Source organism: Pholis gunnellus, assembly GCF_910591455.1.
Source record: "Pholis gunnellus genome assembly, chromosome: 11".
Lineage (NCBI taxonomy): Eukaryota > Metazoa > Chordata > Actinopteri > Perciformes > Pholidae > Pholis > Pholis gunnellus.
This window is the reverse complement of record NC_136538.1, coordinates 9,353,241-9,375,859: the sequence shown is the minus strand read 5'-3', so window position 1 is coordinate 9,375,859 and position 22,619 is coordinate 9,353,241. Positions and strand designations below refer to the sequence as shown.

Genomic DNA, 22,619 nt, shown 5'->3' with positions numbered 1-22,619 from the left:
TCCTCCAGAAGTCGGTTACATATTAAGTTTAAATACTGACTAAAGCAAAAAGCAGTTTTAAAATAAAAAGCCACCAATAGGATATCTTCTTCGAACATAAATTCATTCTCAAACATGAACAAGCATTATTCCTGCTGCGCATCTGTTGCTGGCAAATCTCAGCAAGTTAGAGTTTGCCATTCTGCATAATAATCACAGTGGAGCTTTGCATTCGAGCGCTCCACGTCTGTATCGCAGCGAGTTGTGTCCGAGAGTGAATTCAAGCTTTTGAGTTTCTCTTTACACACATCTGTCTTCTGCTGTAAACCCACAATGCATTTCAGAATGTTCACATGGAGACTAAAGGTGAAAGTAAACACAAATTAATAACAGACATCCCGAGGACGTCAATGCAGCATGTGAGGCCACCTTTTCACATCTCCTCAAGATCTTTATGGAGCAGTGCATTGGTGCAGTATGACATCACAGATATGAGGAACAAAACAGTTTTATATTGTTTCTGGCTATAGGAGACAGATGTGGATATTTACTTACAGAACTAAATGGTCTACCATAGATTTTAATGGTTTTCTCCTTTAGAGGACAAGGACTTTTTTTTCCCCTTCTACCGCTTTGTTTGCAGTTCATCTTGCATTCCTTTTTTTCCACCATGGATTGCATATTGCAATCCAACTTGCAAAATCTCATCACCATGTTGTTTATGAGGAGGAAAAAAAACACAAACACGGTAACGTCCCGAGGGCAAACAAGTGTCGACTAGACCCAGTCTGACACATTGTGAAAACACATTTATCATTCATCTATAATCCTTCCTCTGTTAATCAAATGATTACCCCATACCACGAGAATTTAGAGTTTGGCGCTAATTGCTAGTTTAGGTTTCTGTTGGCTCAGGTGCTGCATACTCTGCATGCTTACCTTCACAACTGTTACGCAGTCTGTGTGTGAAAGGGAACAGCATGTCTTTAAAACATCATCAATTAAGCTGTTAAGACTTGGTGAATATGAGCAGTCTCGCCACAAAACAAGCCATAACACCTTTTTTTAAGTCTGTGTGGGGGTTGTTGAGATTTAACTCAGTAGTTGAGTAATTGCTGCGTGATCTTGTATTTACAGGGAGGTTATCATTTACCGTGGAGATGAAAGTGGTCTTACACAGAGGAAAGTTTTATAAAAACAGTTCACTGTGGAAGGCAACACAAGGATCTTCATCATCTTTGGCTTAATCAGTTCAGCCTTGAGATGTGTAAATAATCATGAGTCAGGAAAAGACAGATCCAAAGGGAAGGTTCAGGACTTTTAGACACCCGTCATCTGGATCATTAATCTACCTTTCTATTTCAAAACACATTCAGGACATTTTCATTTGCAGGATTGTTGTTTTACTAAGAAAAAAAGAAAAACCAAATTCAACAGATTCAACACTCAGCAATGCAGCACGACACCATGGGGTGCAATTACTACAAATACCCTTTTCATTCCTTATAACTACTTCATACCCGGGATATCTTCATATCCTTCCATCAACGTCATAGAGACTGTGCACCATTCTCTAATAATAACCACCACCAGCTTTTTTAATAAATGGAGGCTGACATTATGAGAAGCAGAAAATGCTTCCATCAAAAGTTTTGAATGTCTAAATACAGACACAAGAAAAGAGAATAACTGTGTAAAAAAAAGGCTTTAAACTGAACAAACAAAGTGATTTGTCGCAATATAAACAGATATTTCTGCACCGTACAGGAGTTTGAGACCAATCCAGCAACGGTTGTGCAATCATTTTAGGTATGCATTCACATTCAAATGTATCAGAATAAAAAGGCATTTAAATAGTTCATAGAGACTCTCAGAAGCACAAATAATTGTTCCGTTAAAATCGCAATGTTTTACAAACATATAAAAAGCAGCTGCTAAACATTTGGCCCCTCTTCTGCTGTGAGACACGGGTGTTACTCTGCGTTGTGCGTTTATGGGTCTGCTGTGGCATGGACACTTAGACTTCGTTTTGACACAAAGGTGAAATGAAGGTGTCAAGGGTCATATCAGCTGCCCAGCTCAAAGTCTGTCTCATCACAGAGGTCAGGACAAGAGGAATATTTCAGTCGGGAGAACTTCAGACAGAGGTTGTCTCCCACCTCGTTCATATGGTGCAGCACCTGAGGACAAAAGGAACAGTCTCAGATTGTGTGAAGAATTGAGCTTTTAAAGCCTGAGAGAGCAACGTCATGTTGGTGAATGTGTGCGTACCTGGTTCAGCATGGCTCTAGTGTGCGACGCAGACAGACAGAAGCGAGCTCGGGCCTCTGTAATCGGCGTGGCTGGAAAGCCGACTACCACGACACCAATTTTCCTCTCCAGCATTTCTCGAGCAAAAGCCCTGGTCAAAAATTAAAAATATCACTTTATTTATATTGTCATTAACAAATGGCTGTAAGGACTAAAAAGTAAATCACACCCAAAGTGAATGTTTTGGTCGTTTACAAGGTTTTGAGTGAGACTATCTCTGCATCAAGGAAATCTCTATTAATCGAAATTGCTGAATTAAAAATGTCTGAATGTCACATTTATTACCGATGCTAAACATATAGTGCTCGGATTGATTCTTCTTTTTATGCCTTTCCAGAGTTACGGAACTTCATGACAACACGCTTCTCACACAAACAACAGTAACACCACAAGCCTATAAACACCACTTTGCCTATATGGTGCAATTGAATGGAGAACTGAATCAGGGCAACATTGGACATCAACTGTAGCCTAGCTAATACAGAACTTATCCCACATTTCTGACATTTTAAGGTTTGAAGTCTGAAGACCTCAGAATGCTTTGTCTCATCACATTAAAAGTCATAAGGAATGCTTCTTCAAGCCCCTCCAAATCCTCAATTATGTAGTTGGGATGTGTGGCATTGTGAAATTAAAAAGAACACATAACTAACAATTTTGGCGAGGGCTAGAATCAGCATATCTCTGATGACTTCTACTTGAATGCGTCCAACCAGTGAATACCTCTTAATTTTGTGGCTAAGTGGACAGTTTGGAGAATTCAAACCATACAAAACGGTTAAGTGAATCTGACGCCACCAACGTTGACAGTCTTGTATATTTTAGATGATGTGGGTGTGCAGAGCAGCGCTATGCACAGAACCTCAATCTAACACCAGCACATTTAAGATCAATTATGGTTTAGAAGGACAGTGGCAACCCACAAACGTAGCCACTGTAGATTTGATACACAGTAGTAGCTACAGATTACTTTCATACAGTTGTTATGAAATACCTAAGAAATGCACTTCAGACCGTTGGAAAACTCTGAAAAAATATAAAATAACAAATAACAGTTATACAATTGCTTCACCATAATACTGGTTAAAGTGTACTTTTCTTTCAATCATCATTAATGCCCATGAAAATTGATCAATGCAAAACCAGAAGCTGCTGATTATGGCAAATTTCTGGGTGGGATTGGCCTTTTCATGGATATTAGTGGTGACTGGCATTGAAAGACACTTTATACCCAATTGATTATACCTGAGAGGCTCAAAGAATCCTGGGTTGTACCTAATCAATACCTGATGTTTCCTCTAAAGTGGTTACAGTGAGCCAGTCTACACAGACACAGTCTACACCACGGATTCATCTGGAGTGTGAATCATGGCAGCCATCCAAACCACTTAGAGAAAGTGATTGTGACGGCGAGGGATAGTAAAGGTGATACTTATTGTTATATAAATAGTCTATGCTCAATGAACACCCCGATAGTCTTGCTTTTTGAAAGAGGCAGGTGTTTTTTGGTGAACGACGTTTAAGTGTACTTACACCACTTTGCCTGGCATGTAGAGCAGGATTGGAACCACAGGTGAGTCATCATTGCCGTAGATGATGAAGCCCATCTCCTTCAGCCTGGCCCTGAAGTATCTGGTGTTCTCCGCCAGTTGGCGGATCCGCCTAATGCCTACAATTAAAACGAGCACACCAGCATGAGTAAAACACCAACTTGCTGCTTTTTTTCAATGCATATTTCTACTGTCCTCTGCAGGAAGGGACATCACTTGTCAGTAGTAGCTAATGTAGTGTGAGATCTCTGCAGTGCCATCTCATCCCGAGTCCTGCACCTCCATCTGGGCCATTCCAGCCTACACTACGAACTTGCTCATGATTACAACTCAGCTGCGGCAGCAGATGGTTCAGTTTTGTCCGCCTGACGGCATGGTGTACGCACTTGCACGCTGCCAAAATGAGGGCTTGCAAATTAGACACGATGGATTTCGCACAAAATGAGTGACTGTGGACTGCCGCTGGAGCGCAGCCATGACTGAAACGGAATACATATAATACTTAAGTATCACCTATATTTCAAATAAATGTATTAGAGAACAAATGAAAGACAGCAGAGGCAGCCGGCCCTGCTAACCCCCTGTGTTTCCAAATGATGTGAATCACTGGGGAGCCTGGTGCTCCGTGGCTGAAGCAGACTTTTGGCATGGCTCAGCCTTGGAACTCAACTTTGTTTCCCTCTGATTACCTGGTAATAGATTAGCAGTTCTTTCATGGGAATGTAAGAGAGCACTTTAAATAATCCCCTTATCTCAACGGAGAAAGAGAGGGAGGGAAAAACATAACATTCAGGCACCCGCCTAAAAAGCACGGGCCCCATTTTATAAATTGTTCCCCTCTGCTAAGATAGAGGGCAAGAAGGTCAAAAACCTGCTGCCAGACTCTGAAATCATTCGAGTAGGTGAGAATGTGTGGAAGTAGAGGTGTGTCAGGGCTTTCCCCCGTTTCAGAGCTCCAGTTGGCTTTAAAGTGCGAAATTCAACATCAACAAGAAAGAGGGGGGGGGGGGGGGTATAAAGAGGTATAAAACACGTATCAGGCATATAAAGAGTATGAGACGTTTCTTGTCACAGTGGGCTTTTATAGTGTTGTGATGGATGTTGGAGCCGACGTTTTATAAGACCGCATTGTTTGCCGTGTTCCCTGCCCTCTAAAAGACAGGTCAAGACTCATTTTTCCACAACAGGTATTTCGCTGGGCTGCGTCAGATGCAAAGCATGTCTGGTTCAGAGCCAGATGAGAAAGTTACTCATCTCTGCATGAAACTGCGATACACCTCAGCCGTGAGACACCAGGCTCTAATCTTTGGAGTGATCAACCCATTTCAGCACCCTACGGCAGACATGTTGTGTATTTTCTTTTGTCTTACGGAGCACACTTTAAGGCTGCATTCACACCGAATCAGGCGTTGCGGCGATTATCTCAGGGTTGCGTGGCAGAGTTTCCCCTAATGGCTCATTCAAATTAAGCGACTGCACAACGATTAGTGTCTTTTTTCACTCATGGCAGGGCTGTACAGCTCTGGATTGTTGGTTATGTGATTTGCCACCGTGGCATGATGTAGAGTTACGCGTCTCCAAAAGTTGATTCTGTTTAAACCTTTTGCCCCTTATAGTCCCTATCGCTGTAGGTTAAACGCACTACGACTGGAGTTCTATACTTACCACTACTATCTCAACCATTACATATACTAACTCGATTCCCACTACTTCTCCTTCTATTAAAACTACGACCAGAACTACAACAACTACAATAACTCATTGCTCTGGTAGTTTTGCAACTGCTCTGGTAATGACTACTCCCCTGCCCTAATCTCTGATGCCATTTAAGCAGAAACTTTTCAGAGGTACAGTGTTCCTCACAACACACACATGAAAATGATTTCCTCCACGTTCGGGTCACGTGTGCTCAGGGACTGATGCATGTCCCCCCTCTTTCTACCACTACAGACCCCCGTAATTGCTACCACGTTTTCAGGCCAAGCAGCTGTTTGTCTTTCCCTGCAGGTCTGGACTTACTCCTAATGCTAACATTGGTACCGTCCTCTGGATTTGGTTTGCTATTGTTTCCATTAAAATTATATTAAAAAGGTGTAAAACATTTTATAAGCCAGACATAATATTTATCCTTGTAAAGAACATCAGGTTTGACGAGCATGTGGATCATAAGACTGAAATTGAGGGGGACGTTTCACTGGGGGGAGAGTGGCAATGAGCTCACACACTCACCTTCCGTGCTCCCGTCTTTTCCCATGATGCACTTCATGGCGCGTATGACCTGCTCAGCGACAGGAGGGGACATGGCCGAGGCGTATACTGCACTGTGAGAATGACTGCGCAGGTAGTCCACCAGGTCCTGCAACACGGGACACAGTGACACACAGACAATCAGCAGCGATACGACATGTTCACAATACTTTTTTTTAACATTTAGAAAAACAATGTGTACATGTGTTCACTGACATAAACGGTTAATTTCAGATCATCAATGCAACAGAAGTTTGGCCCTGCACTATTATTGGAGCACCACTAGAGCGAGCTCATGTATAGTCGACACCTGAGAATCCATTAAAATACCTCAAGTCATTTCTCTGTCATTATGACCATCTTGGCATTGACTGTAGAGTAGCTCTGGACCCTTTCCTGCTCTCTCTCTGAGGTAGCCAGCTCACTAATTTGAGAAGCAACCGCTGCTAAAAATGAGCCAGAATGAGGACTGCCATGCTCATTATTCCTAAATGTCAGCAAGAGATTCATTCTGCAAGTGGTTGTCAAGAGAAGAGCAGAGTTTCAGGAAACCGATCCGGTCATGGGTCCCAGGAGCACGAGAGTGTAAGTGGTCTGAGGTTTGAAGCGGGGCCAGGAGCTGTGACGGGGTGCTGCTCAGTGGCTGCGCGGTGGCCAGTGGGTGCGGGGTGATGACACGTAGCCGGAGATGCCGCCTGGCCACCATTTCCACTCGCAGCCATCTGTCCCCACTAGGCTGAGGCTGCGGCTTCCTCACACACACACACACACACACACATATGAGGGGAGGGGATTTTAGGGGAAATGCTCAAACGTAGGATAAGAACCCTGAAACAACCTGACATCTGTTTTCGTTTAAGGCAGGGGATTTTGACCGCTTTAGGGCCCTCGCAGGATTTCGCTGTGACCAAGATAAACCAGTTAAGGGAACACGTCCGAAATCCATCGCATGTCTGCGGCGTGGACTGACAGCTCAGAGTGTTTCCTCAGCCACAAGGTGGCCGCAATACTGATGTGGTGATACATGTCCACAGTGCCACGGACTAGGAGTGGTGCCAGAACAGGGTACACACTTCAACGGATGTATTTAATAAACTAATCTCACTGCAATCCAAGTTTTGAGTAAAGGGTTAGTGAATAAAAGCTTCCTATGTGCAAGGTTGAAGTGAATTAGAAGGAGCTTGGAGTGTATTTATTTTTGGTCCCCTCATAAAATAGCTATAACATGACTGTTTTCCAGAACACATCTGCAGAGTCTTTTGTCGGTCAACCCGTATCCACTTATTGTAGGATTTGGGGGATTTCGCCGCAACAACAAATACGTTGAATCTAAAGGCTTTCTCTCTCTTTTCCTGCCCGTTTCCTTTTTTTCAGGACTTTACTACAGCCAGCTGTCAAACCAGGCAGAGTGTTCTTACTTCAAACATTATCATGCTTGTTAAAAGTCATCCTGTTAAATCTGGAGCGCAGTTCCGACGCCCGCCACAAGAAGGGGCTGGCCCTCTGCCAGCTTTACCTTCTTATTATGGCAGAGCAGGGCTGAGCCAACATACGGCGACAGAATACCTAATTCAAGCAGCATGGCCGTTTCCTCTGTTGCTTTCTAATCAACTGCCATGTTGATTAGTATGTACTAAAGTGTACTTTTTAATGGAGTAAAAAGGAATTACAAAGGCCCGGAGCCACAGCCTGGGGAACATTTGTTGGACACGTGCGAGCTACGATGCAGGCAGGGTGTGATGGAGCGTGTATGGTTGGAATCAGACCTGGGTAAAAACATACTTGAAAATACATTGCGTGGTGTGTTTTCACCTGCTATGGAGCCATATGGGTTAATGCAGTCACTGTGTTCAGTTAGATGCCAGGTTGTTTAAACAATGTCAGGAAAGTATCAGAAATTCAGCTCAGCTATTTGAATTGAGAATGGCATTTTACTTAAGGCTGTCGAAATTGTTTCGGTGCGATTTATCCCACCTACACGCTGTATATTTTTAAATGTATCTTGACCCTGTTTGGGTCCAGGAGGATCATCTTTGCTTGGCAACCAGACTTGTTTCTGCCTGACTGGAAACAGTGATGATGAATATATAACTTATCTTAACTTATTTTTGTCTTCCATTTTATTGTACATGTGTCCTTTTATATTGCTTTATGCTTTCCTGCACTCTATACTGCCAGATATCTAATGAAACCTGAAGGCGTTAGTAGGCCTACCGTTAGTATAGAATGAAATTCTATGAACATCATGTATAAAACGATTAAAAAACAAACAAAAAAACAGTAGAAAATTGCATTCATAAAAAAAAAGCAGAGATATAAATATACTGTGGACTACAAACTGAAAAAGCTTAAACAGAAAAGCTAAAACTTCACAGTTACCTTTTTCCCTGCGATATAGCCTCCAGCAGCCCCAAAGCTCTTGGTGAAGGTGCCCATCATCACGTCCACATCAGCTGGGTTCACATTGAACAGCTCGGCCACCCCCCTCCCTGATGGCCCCACTGCTCCGATACTGTGGGCCTCGTCCACGTACAGATATGCTTTATACTTCTTCTTCAGAGCGACGATCTCAGGAAGTCGCACCACTGAGCCCTCCATGCTAATCACACGAGAAAAATCACACAAGCAAAGCATATGGTTACGAAAGGAACAACATGTGCACATTTCATCAATTATAGACCACACTCCTAAAGGGATTGGGTTTAAAAAGGAAACAAATCTGACCCCGGCCTCACTTTATCCACTGCAGAGCATCTGTACATCTGCGAATGCATATTACATAATTTGAGAATCTTCCTGCTGGACTCTTTCACTTTACTCCCACCTCTCTCCCATCTCTTCCTCCCCTGTGCTGCAAGCCTTTTAAGGCTGCAAACAGACAGCATCGGTGAGTGTATAGCTGGAGAAAATAGAGCAATCCCAGACCTGCTATCCTTGCTGTGGCTGAGAAATGACACAAGACAGTGTTTCACCAGGGCCGATGTGGACATCAAAGGCAGGGCCAGGTTATAGCTAAGCATGCTTACTCTCTATCTGAGCCTTTTGATGTTGCAGGGAGGCGATAGATGGAGCATTAGTTCTTGCAGTGCCGTACCGAAAGGTTTCTTCAATGTCTGAGCCTGACATTCGGCATTATTACCCGATAAAGACGCTCTGACTACATGCAATTAAGTTGTCTCTAAAATTAGCAGGATTGTTGTAAAACTAATGGTTATGTTGATGCCAACTGATGGCCATGTTCCAGATTTTGCTCTTCATTTGATAAAAAAAAGGGCTGTCGTAAAACAATTAAATAAACGTCACAGCTGACTGACTGTGTGAATGTGTTGAGGAAATAGTGACATGCTGACTAAAAGCACGATGAATATCTTGTGTTTTAGTTCAAAAGGGCTGAAATGAGGCTATAAAGAGGGAAGAAAGGAAAAAGAACATGGCAGTTGGAGCTGGGGGTGTAGCCAAGTCAATCTCTGTGGCTCCATTTGGCCTTGATTTGGAGCTAATGAGCAGATGGAGAGGGTCACTAAGACTCAGGATAGCTCACTGCCGGGAGAGACACACGATACCTTTCTCTTCTCTCTAGTAATGAAACGGTACCCAACCATAGACAGACACACACACACACACACACACACTCACACACACTCACTCACACAGAGTCTATTATTCAACGGTAGGGAAGCAGTTGAAAAAGAGACTATTACAGGCACTGCTAAACACAGGTTGAAAGTTAAAGCTCTCCTCAGGTTACAATTTAAGATTTCCACCCGAGTCTGGCTGTGCAAAACTCTGCTAAAGTCCACCTGAAAGCCTACACTTACAAAGATTGATACAACAGCTCCACTTACAAATGATAGGAGTCTGTGAGAGAGCGACTACTCTAATGTGCGTGTGTGTTCTTTAATGACGGCTGACCTATAGATGCCTTCCACCATGATGAGGATCTTCTTCCAGGGCCTGTGGGTCCGTGGCTGCCCTGAGCAAACTGCCTCTCTTAGCATCTTCTCCAGACTGTGCATGTCTGACACACACACACACACACACACACACACACACACACACACACACACACACACACACAAAATTAAAATGTAATTAAACACATAATCATGTTTGCAAGTGTAGTGTAGGCTTGTCATGTGACATCACATGCAACTAAACACTTGATATGTAAAAAAACAAATCCAGTGTGTAGAGTGTAGCACAAATCAGATCATAGCTTGCAAGGAAATCCAACTAAAAGCATGTAGAATAACAATTCCCACAGGGCAGGGCAGTTTACATGGCACTAGTGTATCTGCAAGTAACACCTTCCACAAACTATGCACAGCAAATAGCTCTGCATTCTGATGCAAATGAACACCTGCGATGTCGGTGTCAGGCAGGTTTACTAACTGAGCTAAATAGGGGTTTGGCCAAAGGTCTCTTCAGTGCAGTCTGCTCGGTTGCTTAAAATTAGGATTGAAATTTTGGCTTCAGCAAAATAACTTCCCCTTGGGGTTTAGAATTTATAACAGGCGGCACTATTAATGCTCCTCTGCCGCAAACCAGCAGATGGCAGTGTTGAATAGCTGTGGTTTATATAGCAGCAAAGTATGACCACCAACCAACCATCTTGAGCAGCGAGTGAACCTGTCACAGCTAATTATCTGTCATAGATGATCGATAACGCTCCCTCAGCACAAAAACAGGTTTACTGAAGAGGCAGCAGATGCTCTTCTGATAAAAACCACTACAGAGCACAACCAGTGTTTCCAACATCAACGTTCAGGAAGCCAGACAGTGAAAGAGAAATCCACAGGGGTTTGTTGAGTGCACAGACAAGAATGAGAAAAAGATTATTCCACGGTTAAGCACTGATTTGAGATAAGCTCCAAGACTGTGCTGAGGGGGACGAGTCTTTGCTTTGACACAAGAAACGTGCATACAGTTGTGGGTATCTACAAAATGTTATTATGTTATTTTTGCACTGACCCTCTGGGTGCACTACGGCTACTACTTCTAGACAAAGCCTAACCTCCCATATATGGGATTATTTGAAAGAATAAGAATGCCAACCTTCAAAATGAGCATCCTTTATCTATGACTATTTGAAGAATTTCCAACACGCAAGCCTCACAGTACTAGACTGGACAAACCAGTTCATGTGCGCTCTGGTATGAAATTCCAACCACACATTTCGAATAGCATAAATAAAGGATCTGTGACATTTAAGACAGAGGCTGCACCAATAAATACATATATTGTTTAACTTATCTGTTGATGTGGCTAAGTTGATTGGTCTAGCCCTCTTCGTAAACATTGGCATTGTAGCCTACTAATAAAAGAGGGAATGAATGTCTGGTGCTGGCGGTATTAAGGAAGGGAGGGGTCAGCTACTCAGGTGCCTGAGGGCTCTTTGCCTTTACACAGGCCTCTGGGATCAGCTTGGAGGACCCATGGCTGACTCTGCTTGTACCTGTCAGGACGCATTTGTTGCCACAGGACTGGCTCATTTGTCTGTCCCCTGAAAGAGCAGTGGATGTTTCCAATGTAAGCACGATGACTGTTGATGAAACAATTCTCCCTTATCTTATCTATTGACAACATATAACTGGATCATAAAGTGGAGAGCATTTCGTTTTAAGTAAGGTGACATTTTCATATAAAACAAACTTTGATTTCTGCTGCTCTTCTGCTCGTGGATAAAAACACAGTCGTGACTGTGAACTGAACCCAAAGCTTTTACATTTGCTGCTCTAAACACAGAATGTTAAGTAGGTCTTTCCTAAGGCAAATCCTGTACCGCACAGAAAGTAATGTGCTTCTCACAGCAGCAACTGTTTGGAGTGAATAGAAGGAAAAACTAAATAATGTGCGCAGTGGTGGTGGCACCAACAAGAAATTCAAACTTCAACACAATCTATGGCAAGATCCATCCTAATGCCATATCAACAATGTTTGTTTGGCAGGAGCAATGACTGTTAAGCACCATGTTGGCAAACTGAAACAACACATTATGGCTTGAGTAAAGCACATGTGTTGTGTAGGCAGAAGCACGATGACTTATGTTAGAAGGAAAGAGTTACTGGACTTACTGTTGTGTTTGAACACCCGGATGGTTGCTCCTGACAGTCTGGCCCCTAAGATGAGAGATGTGTGATTGAGCTCATCGCTCAGTATCAAACCACCCTGGAAATCAGCACAGAGAAAAGATTTCATTCGAATCTTTCCAAGAAAGCGATTCAATTCCAGTGTAACAGCTGAATCACATGGTCCTGCATTCTTAAAATCAAACATTTCTTTCAAACCCCCACAGTATTCCTGTATATACATTACACTAAGCATTTGGTCATCATTTTAGATTATCGATAAATGTATGACATTTGCATAGACAGAGTAAGATGTTGTTTCGAATATAGTGGTCTATAAATTAGCTTGTCGACGCCATCATCAGCATAACCGCATACGGATGAAAATCATACAAGTGTGTGCTACCAACCTACAAAAATCGGTTTTCTGCAAGACTGCATCATTTTCTATGTATTTTACATATGTTTTGTTGCTTTGTACTGTGTCCTTGTGCAATTTGCTGTATAATAGTTGTTGCTCTAAAAGGATCCACATGGCCAATTACATGTCAGCCCACTCCTCTTGCCCCGCTTCCCATCCATCCCTCCATCATAACGCTCTATCTCTAGGTCCTTTGTGTACGATAATAGTTGTATATGCTGCACATGTTGCCTGATTAAGTTTCGACCGACAGACACATCACAGTTTTTTCCTCATGAAGAGTATAGTGCTTCATATTCCATAAAAATCAGCATGCAAATTAATTCAGCTGTTCCACGAAACTCTCTCCAGAACATTAGCATATTTAACACTGAAGCTCTAAGCATTTGACTGCATTAGTTTGAATGAACTCTTGTAGAGGGTATGGTGACACCGTCTCAGTGATGGATACCCTCGGTTTGGCCTGGGGTCCAGCTGGCCTGGCCCCTGGTCTACCAGCAGCTGTCACTCTAATGTAGCTCTGCCTGCACAGCGCGGCCTGTCCTGGCACGGCCTGTCCCTGTAGGATAGAGTCAGCAGTGTGGGTTGACCCCCCCCCCCCCCCAGACCCTGCAGGGTGACTGCGGGAGCCGCAGCCTGAGGGTCTGCCGCACCTCTTGAGCTGCATAAACGACCCCGTTCTCATCACTTAAAACCGCCGACCTCCCCTTCTTCCTGTCCGTTCCAATCACCGATATCCGTGCTGTGTGTTGCCCCTGGTAACCCATGGCTGTCTGTGTGAGCCAGGCTGGTGTGCCGACAGGCCACAGTATGGTTAATCAAACCCTTGAGTAGTGCTCTTAACAAAGCCTGCCCTTCCTCGTCTATGTGACTGAAAGCAGCTATGTATGCCCAGAGCCTTATCCTCCTGGCTACTGTAATGTTTAATTATGATTTTAATTAATGGTGGGTGGGTCAGGAGTTGTTCGCAGCTGAGTTTAGTTGACGGTTATTCATTAATTTAGGCCATATGCAAGGAAGGAACAAAAGCTAGGCTAATTAGATTAATTTCTGCTGCGCTGTAAAAATGACACCCATATATAGTAGGACTTCCTATATACTGTATGTGGCATTTAATGTGTTAAATCACAAACCTTGCCAATGATTGCTGGAATGTTCATTGAGTTGGTGGCGAAACCCATCCCAAAAGTCATGGAGGACTCGACTCTGAGGAAGTTGGCCACAAGTTTCTCCAGCTCTTCGTGGATGCTCAGGGTACCTACAAGACACAAATCACAGGGGGATGACTCACCATGAAAAGATCACCGTACCTGCTGGTTTATCTGGTAGTCCTTTAGACTTTGTCATCTCGTCACAAGCCTCGACAGAGACGAATGCCTCGTGATGAAAAGCAAGAGACCCACATGAAACAGCCTGGACCACACAGCATCAGCCAGCAACTCTCTGGGCATTTGAAAAGATTTATAAAAGTCTCAAGATGTGGTAAATTTGTAATTTAGTTCAACTACCCTATTTTTCATCCCAGGTAATATCAAAGCAAGTCAGGTCTAAAACGGTTCTGCGGCACAATTTGGGACTGAGGCAGTTGGTTATAACCCAATGTGGCAGGTGGGGACCAGAATTAATTTAGAAAATGTATCACATTGTTATCTGTCACCTGACATGGTGTTTTTCTATTTTGGGCAATAAAAATTGGATTTTTGGGTGCTTTCGGTATACTGCCCCTGTGACCAGCTGATAAAAAGGAATTACTGGTATAATTGTGAGTTACAGGGAGAGAGGTAGGCAGTGAAAGAGTTTTAATGATACAGTACATCACTACTTTGAAGGTAAAATTGCCAACATCACAGCAGAACACGATAAAAAACGGTCAGTAAAAAGATCTCTATTAAACATTTATATATAGTGCTACAAGAAAACACGACAAGATGAAATGACTTACCATCAAAGTGAATACAAATGAATCTGGGTTTTGAGATGTGATGTCATTAGGGCAATCCTCATAAGGATATACTAGTGCACACATTTTTATATACATGGGATACTAATCATTGAAGTCATAATCAATAACAATCAGTAACCACAGAGAGCGATGATTGAAAAGTTCACAGACTGAATGTCTCAGGAAGGAGTGGAAAATGTGTATTAAGATATGTGTATAAAACAATAACACAGTGAAGCAGCTCTGCCTTTATACCAGATGAAGCGATTCATTTCCTCAACCACTCAGGCTCACATTCCCTGCTGGCGTGTGTGGCATTTTTGATCGGACCGCATCGGCATTTGCTCTCGACATAGAACATTGTACACGAGGTCTGGAATCTCTGCAGCTGAGAGTCCTTATTAGATCACACACTCGTTGATTTGAGTTAGCTCTTGTGTCATATGCATCTCAATAAGCTTGGTCCCCTCTCCCTGAATTACCAAGGTCACCTCTCTGCCGTCACAATCATCAAGCTATACAACAATCGGCAAGGTTGGAGAGCATTCTTGTGGAGGGACAATAAAGTTGGTGCTTGCAAAACACCCATCTAAATCAGTCTCTTTCATTGTAAACCTGTGACTGAAGTTACTCTTCAAAAGGCTTTACAACAAGAGAAGAAAAAACTAAACAAGCCTGGATGAGTTAATCATTTCTATCACCAATGTCGACTGGAACCTCAGCAGACAAGTACAGCGTTTATGGCTTGTTTTTAACTCCTGTACATACAAAACAGCGCTATTATATTAATTTATTAATGTACACATAATGGCGAAATACTTACTACTATGTGCTTGGTGGCTGCACACTGTGTTTTGGTAATTTGTCATTCATTTGAATGCATGACTTCATTAGAGAATATGCTGTATGTTAATGATTGCAGGAGAAGCTGGACCACTGAGCTATCCATTAATACAAATCTATGAATGTTTGACATGTTAGTGTATTTACAGGGGGGGGAGAAGTGCACTACAGTGCACTTTGTATCCAATTTTGAATGTCTATTCAATAGAAAATAAATCCTATATTGCACTCTCTCTTACATACTGTATATAGCCTTGTGGCAGACTTATTTAACTGAATTTGACATTGTGTACAAGTCTAAAATTGAACTATAGTTTCTAAAATGATTTCATATCAGATAATGTATAAGGAGAGATGAGATGAAACAATCGAAAAAGAACCTTGAATCCAAAATGTGAGAGGCACAGAAAAGAGTGAAATATTCTTTACGGGTAGTCACTACAGGTGAATATGGTCAACACTGTTACGAATACATATCGACATGCAACATATGCAAATGAGGCATTATCTCATTAAATATGTGATACTTAGCATACTTTGAGAACAGAAATCTAAACATTTGATAAAACTAGGTTCATCATTCTTGCTTCATTTTATTGACATATTAACATTTTAACTGAGGGAATTTTGGAAATCTCTTTGTATCACTTCATAAATTAGAAAATACCGGTAACAGCCATATAAAAAAAATGTTCACCATTTTTTAGGAATAAAATGTCATGTAAATCAGACCAAGAATGATGAACCAACCCCGCTATAAAATCCTACAGAATATAGATAACTATGAAACTTCCCCAGTTGATAACTTGCATTAAGACAATTATTTCATGTATTACAGTTTTCTGGAAATGTTATGTTTCAATATGCAAACAATGTATTATCTGATACAAATGCATGCAGTTAGGAGAAATCTACAAATGCAAATGGACAAAGTAGTAAAATAAACACCTCAATGTGTATTTTGTATTTTTTCATTCCACTAGTCTGAAAGAAGACGTGTTATGGAATAAAGCCCAAAAGTGCTTGAAAAAACGGCCTGTAGTTTCCCGTCATCATTTTTGTTCTGAATAAATTGAGTGCTTTTAAATGAAATAAAAACACAGCCCGTGTATCACCAATACAAATTGCTGCATGTGAACTAAAACACTGGTGATGGCGTCACTGCTACAACAGAGATAGTCGGGTCTTTAATAATTGAGGCTTAATGAGGCCTCAAGGGAGAAATGCATGTTGTTCCTTAACCCTCAGTGAGCCAACTGAAACACGGATTACAAACCCAGGGAAACACAGTCCCACTTTAAAAGAGAAATAAACATATCAATAAATCACATAAATGAATAATGGATGGTGTGGAGGAGTGTGTGTGTGTGTGTGTATGGGGGGGGTTCTTGCACTCTGACAAACAAACGTAGAACTAACCATCACACGCCCTTTAATTCCTCTGGTCTTCTGTGTTCTTGTCAAACTGCTGATATCATGAAACACGAGGCAGCCACTCAACCCGCTCTGAGCTTTTTATGTCAGCTCGCTGCAAGCCTGCTCTCAGTAGATATACAGCCCGGTGGCGTCATAAACTGAACATCATCGACAGTAAGTAAAGGAACTACCTTTTCCCCAAGTCAACTTTTTGGCCCGTTCTGTGAGCTCCATTGTGTTAACCCATTGTCATGTTTTCACCAATAAACAGCTGACTGCCGATCATCAGATTTCACTGCCACATCATTGCTATGCCGTAACATGAGATCCTGGCACACGCAGGCACTTGAACACCATCGGAAGCGGGAGGATAAAACACCATTCAAAATTCATCTGAAGCCATAGATCCCACTTCCATCTGATCCTTTGCTGTTCTATCACTTCCACCAGGGTGTGTGTGTGTGTGTGTGGGGGGGGGGGGATCCCAGCTGACATTGGGCGAAGGCAGGGTGCACGCTGGACAGACTATCGCAGGGCTGACATATACAGACAACCATTCACTCCTACAGGTAATTTCTCTCACTTCAATCACATAATATTCCTTTTGCATGGTTCCTAATGGCCAGGGTGTTTCATGGTATTACAAACCACTGTGGTTATAATTTCCTCCACTCCTCAGTATGGCCCAGTATGTAATGATCCCAGCTTGTGCCCAAACGGTACATAATTCAACAAAAGGTTGAATAATTTACATTACACTGCAGCCGCTGAAAGATAATCAAACACGCGGGCAGTAAAACTGACGAGAAAGATAATAAATGATGGCATATGTAATGAGGGCGATGGAGTTTCATTACCAGTTTAATACTCAACCCAGTCAGTGTCATCAGGGTCTGCTAGAGACTTTTTAAAATAGATGCACATGTAAGAAATGTGAAGTACTGCAAGATGAAGTGAAAGAGACACGGCCATATGCTCTTTTAACTTGAATTATGAGGTGGAACTTCCTTTGCTCAAGATGAAATGAATGTCCTTGTTGAAACTAGCTTAACGGAATAAGTGCCACAACTTTTGTTTTTATCTGTACAACTGCACGTTGACCACAAACTCACCTATTTCCTGCCTTGTGCTGCAAACCCCAACCCCATAGTGGCGCGTTTTGTCCGCCACCGTTTTCAGGAAGTCCGCGTTGTTCTCAGCAAAACCGAGGTAGTTGTAGGAGCCCATGTTGATGGCATTGTGTATTGTCCTCCCGGTTAACCTGCAAGCATGTTAACATTAGGCATCATTCAGCCTTTCTCCTTTCATTTCTACACACAGGCAGAGAACGAAATGACATAGTACGAAAAGTAATCAACATTCAATTAAACATAATTGCTAATCATAAACTTGTTTCCTTGTCAGTGGAGTTCAGTTCATTGAGAGGCAATTATAATACGGTTTATACAAGCATCAGTGACTGCGTGTGTAAGCAGCATTTGGTAATCATTTTTCCTTGGACATCTTTGAGTATATAATCACATATTCAAGTAATTATGCTGTACGTGTACCTCAGCGGGGAATAAACTCGGAAAAGGGGGAAGTTATGCGAGTGACATAATCCTTTTGCAATAAGGAAAGTTCACATGGTCAGTCAAGAGTGCAGCCTTACTGTATGTTCATCAGCATCAGGGTTTAAAATACATTTTAGGAAAACTGCTCCATTTCATCCACTGACTTACTCCCATGTAAACCTGCACATAACTGAGTCCAACATCCTCACGTCTCTTTGCCCAACCACCACAAGCTGAGTAGCTGACTGCACCATTTCTACTCTTTCCAGTCACGTTAAACCTCTTAATACGTGTAATCCACGCCTACCCCTTTTTCCTGATTCATAATGTCATATCCCCTCCCCGTGGCTCTGTTCATATTCCTCTACATAATATATTCCCTGACCCTGCTGTGCAACACAGAGGCATCTTAACTGTATCCAAAAATTCAGGGCTGACATATCCTTGCTGATGACATACACCCATGTGCTTTAGTTATTACCTCTCCGCACTAGCTCAGAGAGCAGGAGCTTGATTTAGCCAATTAAATCCTGGTTATATAGTATTTAGCCACAGAGCAGGGATGTTTATGTTCATACTTGCTGGCCTGTGTTAAACTGGAAAAATATTTGTATGCAGCAAATGTAAATATGATTATGAGCCTATACAGTATGTCTAATCTGCAGTATGTTTCTCATCATAAATGACTGGATCAAAGCACCTGAATGTCCAGTTGTAGTCATCAGACACCCTCTCCATCAAGTCGAAGACCGGTCCTGGCAGGCTGCATACAGGACGGTTCCAGCTGTCTCGTACTCTCATGTACAGGTTTCGAGTGTAAAAGTTCTCAAAATCTTGATAAAGAGGTACGAAATCCTGAGAGCAAAGAACACACATTTTCAGCAGCTTCCTAGTAAGCAAGTACCAGGATGTCACGGAGTGGTTCAACAATAAGAGCAGGTAAGGTTAGGGTTCTTTCTAAAAAACAAAACAGAAGATTCTGCCCATTCTTTATAGAAGAGGCTTTTTTCACTCAGTGGCTTTAGCATTAATAAGAAAAAAAAATAAACTTTGCCATGTTGAACTTAGAAATTGAGATTTAAAAGCAGACCATCATTATTTCCTTCGGTTTGGTGTCCATATACATTTCCTGGCTCATCCTCTGAACGTATGCGGTCAGGTAAGTGAAGGTTCTTCTATATAATACATGATTTGTGCTTGACGCTCTAACTCTTTAAGACCACACATGTGTTCATATTATTAGTTCTAGCTTTGTACTAAATCATTGCAGCTGACATTTGTAATTACCTTAGAAACATTCAAACCATCTCTTCAGGTTCCACCTTGGTAGTAGAGTTACATCTACACCACTGTTGCCATTACATGAACTGTATGTTTTCATACACAGTAATCTCTGCTCGTGTTTACCAAGATAATTTGAGCCTTTGCTTTCATTAGCCCCCTTTGTATGTCTGATCCATTGAAGCCACAATTACGACAGAGCCCACATACAGTAAAGCTCTTCTTCCATTTATTTCACAGTGTAAGTGATTGTCCTGGTTATTCCTTCTAGACACAGATGTCTCTGCCTATGGACATACTCATCGAAATAATAACAAAACACGGTCACAGCTTTTTGTCTTAGCATTTTTTTTAATACGAGTGACACAATATAAACTATTAACTACTACCAACTTCACTTAACTGTGATTTTTGGATTTAAATTCTATGGTAATACAATGGCTCTTATGTGGCAGTGCTCAGGCCTTATCTTGAAACTAAAGCACAGTTACGAAAAAAGAACCAGAATCCTCTGAGATTTAATTAGGTATTCAACAGATATTCTCTGTGGTGTCCCATCTCACCCATGGCAACATTATAATGCAGAGGAACATGAAGGAAGGAGGCAGAGAGAGGGCTTAAGAGCAAAAAATTGAAATAATTAGGGGAACACAAAATGTGTTGACACCCAAGGCATGCCTGCTCTTCTATTCCAACTGTCTGGGTACATGTGTGCCTCTACAGTATGTGCGTGTATGCCTGCAATATGCCTATGTTTGTGCTGATAGCACGTTTTACCTACCTTCTGTTCCTCTCTTTCCTGGGCAAGGTTGCACTTCTCTAAGCCCACAGCTCTGAGGAAATCTCTGAAGTAGCCAAACAGCGTGACGATGCCGAAGCCCAGGTACGTCATGACAGCCACGTACATCGGGGCCTGTTCAACGGACTCCTGCCTGTGCTGCCTGGAGGCGACACCGGTCCCTGGGCCATTTTTCTATACAACAAGAGACCCACATAAGCTGTCTTACATTGCAGGAGAGACAGGAGAGAACTATATTATTTGAATTTAAGTGGCTGTAGTTAACACACTAATTAACCTAAAATTAAGAGGAGACAGAGACTGGTGCACGGAAGTCACAACACATATTGTTCAACGCTAAAGCAAGCAAACTGGAGTAATGTTGTCGATACATTTCCACAAAGGGATACATTTGTAGACACGCTAATTGTGTGTATATAAACCCACATCAGGGTGCCCACATGTGTGCTTGATTGAGCAAATTTGGGCTCAAAACATTGTGATTTCTCAGCAAGTAAATCAATAATGTCAAAAATGGTTTTATACGACTATGGTGTTTGGGAGGCAGGTACCACCATATTAACGAACATTAGCAAGATGACAAATATGAAAGCCTTTTTATGAATGACAATAAAAGTCTTTAGTCTTGATTCAACGTTGTTTGACACCACCAAGGAAATTAGTCACTTCCGGCTACCATTTGTGTCTGGTTTAACACTATGATATCGAATTAAAATGATGTTCTTTGTGCAATGGATGAAATAGTATTATTATTTTTAAAAGGTTTGTGCAGAATACTCTTAGAGGATTGTGTTAACGTTATACCTTTAAGTAGAGGGAAGTGTTGGTGAATGCTAGTTTAGCTTTTACTAAAACTAATGCTATGATGCCATGATGCCAACTGTCATATCAAGCTGGATGTTGCATAACAAGTTGCATAACTCCTTCAATTGAGTGTCAGGCGTTAAAAGTAAAAGTACAAACTTAAGTTGTTGAACTAAATGAAGCAATTACAAGTGGTGGTATACTACAGTCTTAATCAAAGCTAGTGGAAATTGCATGATACAATAACATTAACACCTGATAATATAAAGGTTACTATAATGAAACGTATAACGTTACATAAATTCAGGAGAACAGACGCAAACAAACCAGGTGAATGATTTGTAATGACATCATAACACACTCAAATTACGCAAAGGCTGCAATGTCAGTTTCGGGTCCCAAAAATGCAAAGGAAAACACAAAGTATCGAGCCACTACATATCCAGCCGAGCGGCAAGAAAACCTGTTTTTATAAATGGGAAGAATTTCAGGGCGCGGTCATTCGTTCATTTATCTCCGTTTACTTTGTCCTGCTTAGTAACAAGTCCAACAAGAGCAACAACAGCATGCAAGTCATATTACAGTTAACGCTAGGTTAAAATACGGAAACACCTGTGTGCATACATAACTTCGGATAACTAACGTTACATCACGACTCGGCAAACCTCAAATTATTGACACCGTAAGACGGTTTCTACTGCCAAAGACAGCCCCACTTGTAATGATGAGGAGTTGTTTGATTAAGCTTTATGTGATTGGTGAATAACGTGTATGGGTTTAAATCTGCCTACGTCACAGGGTGTCGTTTCAGGTAAAAAAAAAGTAGCGATTAACTCAACATTTGCTCAGATTCGAGACTATCTCTCCCACAAAATGGTAAAGTACCTGACTCCATGCGGGAACCTTAAAGCAGGTGCACGAAGTAAATGGCTCACAAATACACGTTTGTGAGTAAATCCAGCCGCTGGCGGACGTACCTCTCTCCTGTTGTGAAAGCCATTCCTCTTGATATCGTCGCATTTCAGTCCATTCGGGCTCAGATGCGGCACGTTGCTGTTAGACGCAGTTATTGCCATGTTCCTGAACGCACAGCGGCGGCGGTCTCCTCAGTCGCGCTGTCAGGTGTGCTTCACTGAACTTACAAAGGTGACTTCCTCCTTCTGTTCACTCGGTTCAGCCTCTTACGCATTGTTGCTGTTTGAACCTCACTTCTCCAAATAAAAGTCACACTTCAGGTATTGTTTCGATATCCTGTAAATGGGCCAACTCTCTCTCTTCTCCTTTTATCCCAAAATGAAACTTGCTAAACTTATTATGTAGATTGAGTTTTTAAATATATATATTTTTTTATATATATGAACATATTTATTTATTGATATATTTATTTATGAATAGAAAGTGTATAT

At 41.9% G+C, this 22,619-nt stretch overlaps 1 protein-coding gene across 1 annotated transcript; it reads right to left on the bottom strand.

Annotated features, from left to right (window-relative positions):
- Window positions 1-329: 329 nt before the first annotated feature.
- Window positions 330-22,333, bottom strand: sptlc3 (serine palmitoyltransferase, long chain base subunit 3). The gene is made up of 12 exons (XM_079168968.1): window positions 22,191-22,333; window positions 20,392-20,583; window positions 19,030-19,184; window positions 17,889-18,037; window positions 13,709-13,833; window positions 12,161-12,254; window positions 9,999-10,104; window positions 8,466-8,685; window positions 6,069-6,195; window positions 3,823-3,958; window positions 2,251-2,380; window positions 330-2,159 (listed from the first exon to the last, which is right to left on the bottom strand). The coding sequence occupies exons 1-12, from the start codon at window positions 22,287-22,289 to the stop codon at window positions 2,046-2,048; spliced, it is 1,647 nt and encodes a 548-aa protein (XP_079025094.1). The 5' UTR covers window positions 22,290-22,333; the 3' UTR covers window positions 330-2,045.
- Between the last annotated feature and the right edge of the window lie 286 nt (window positions 22,334-22,619).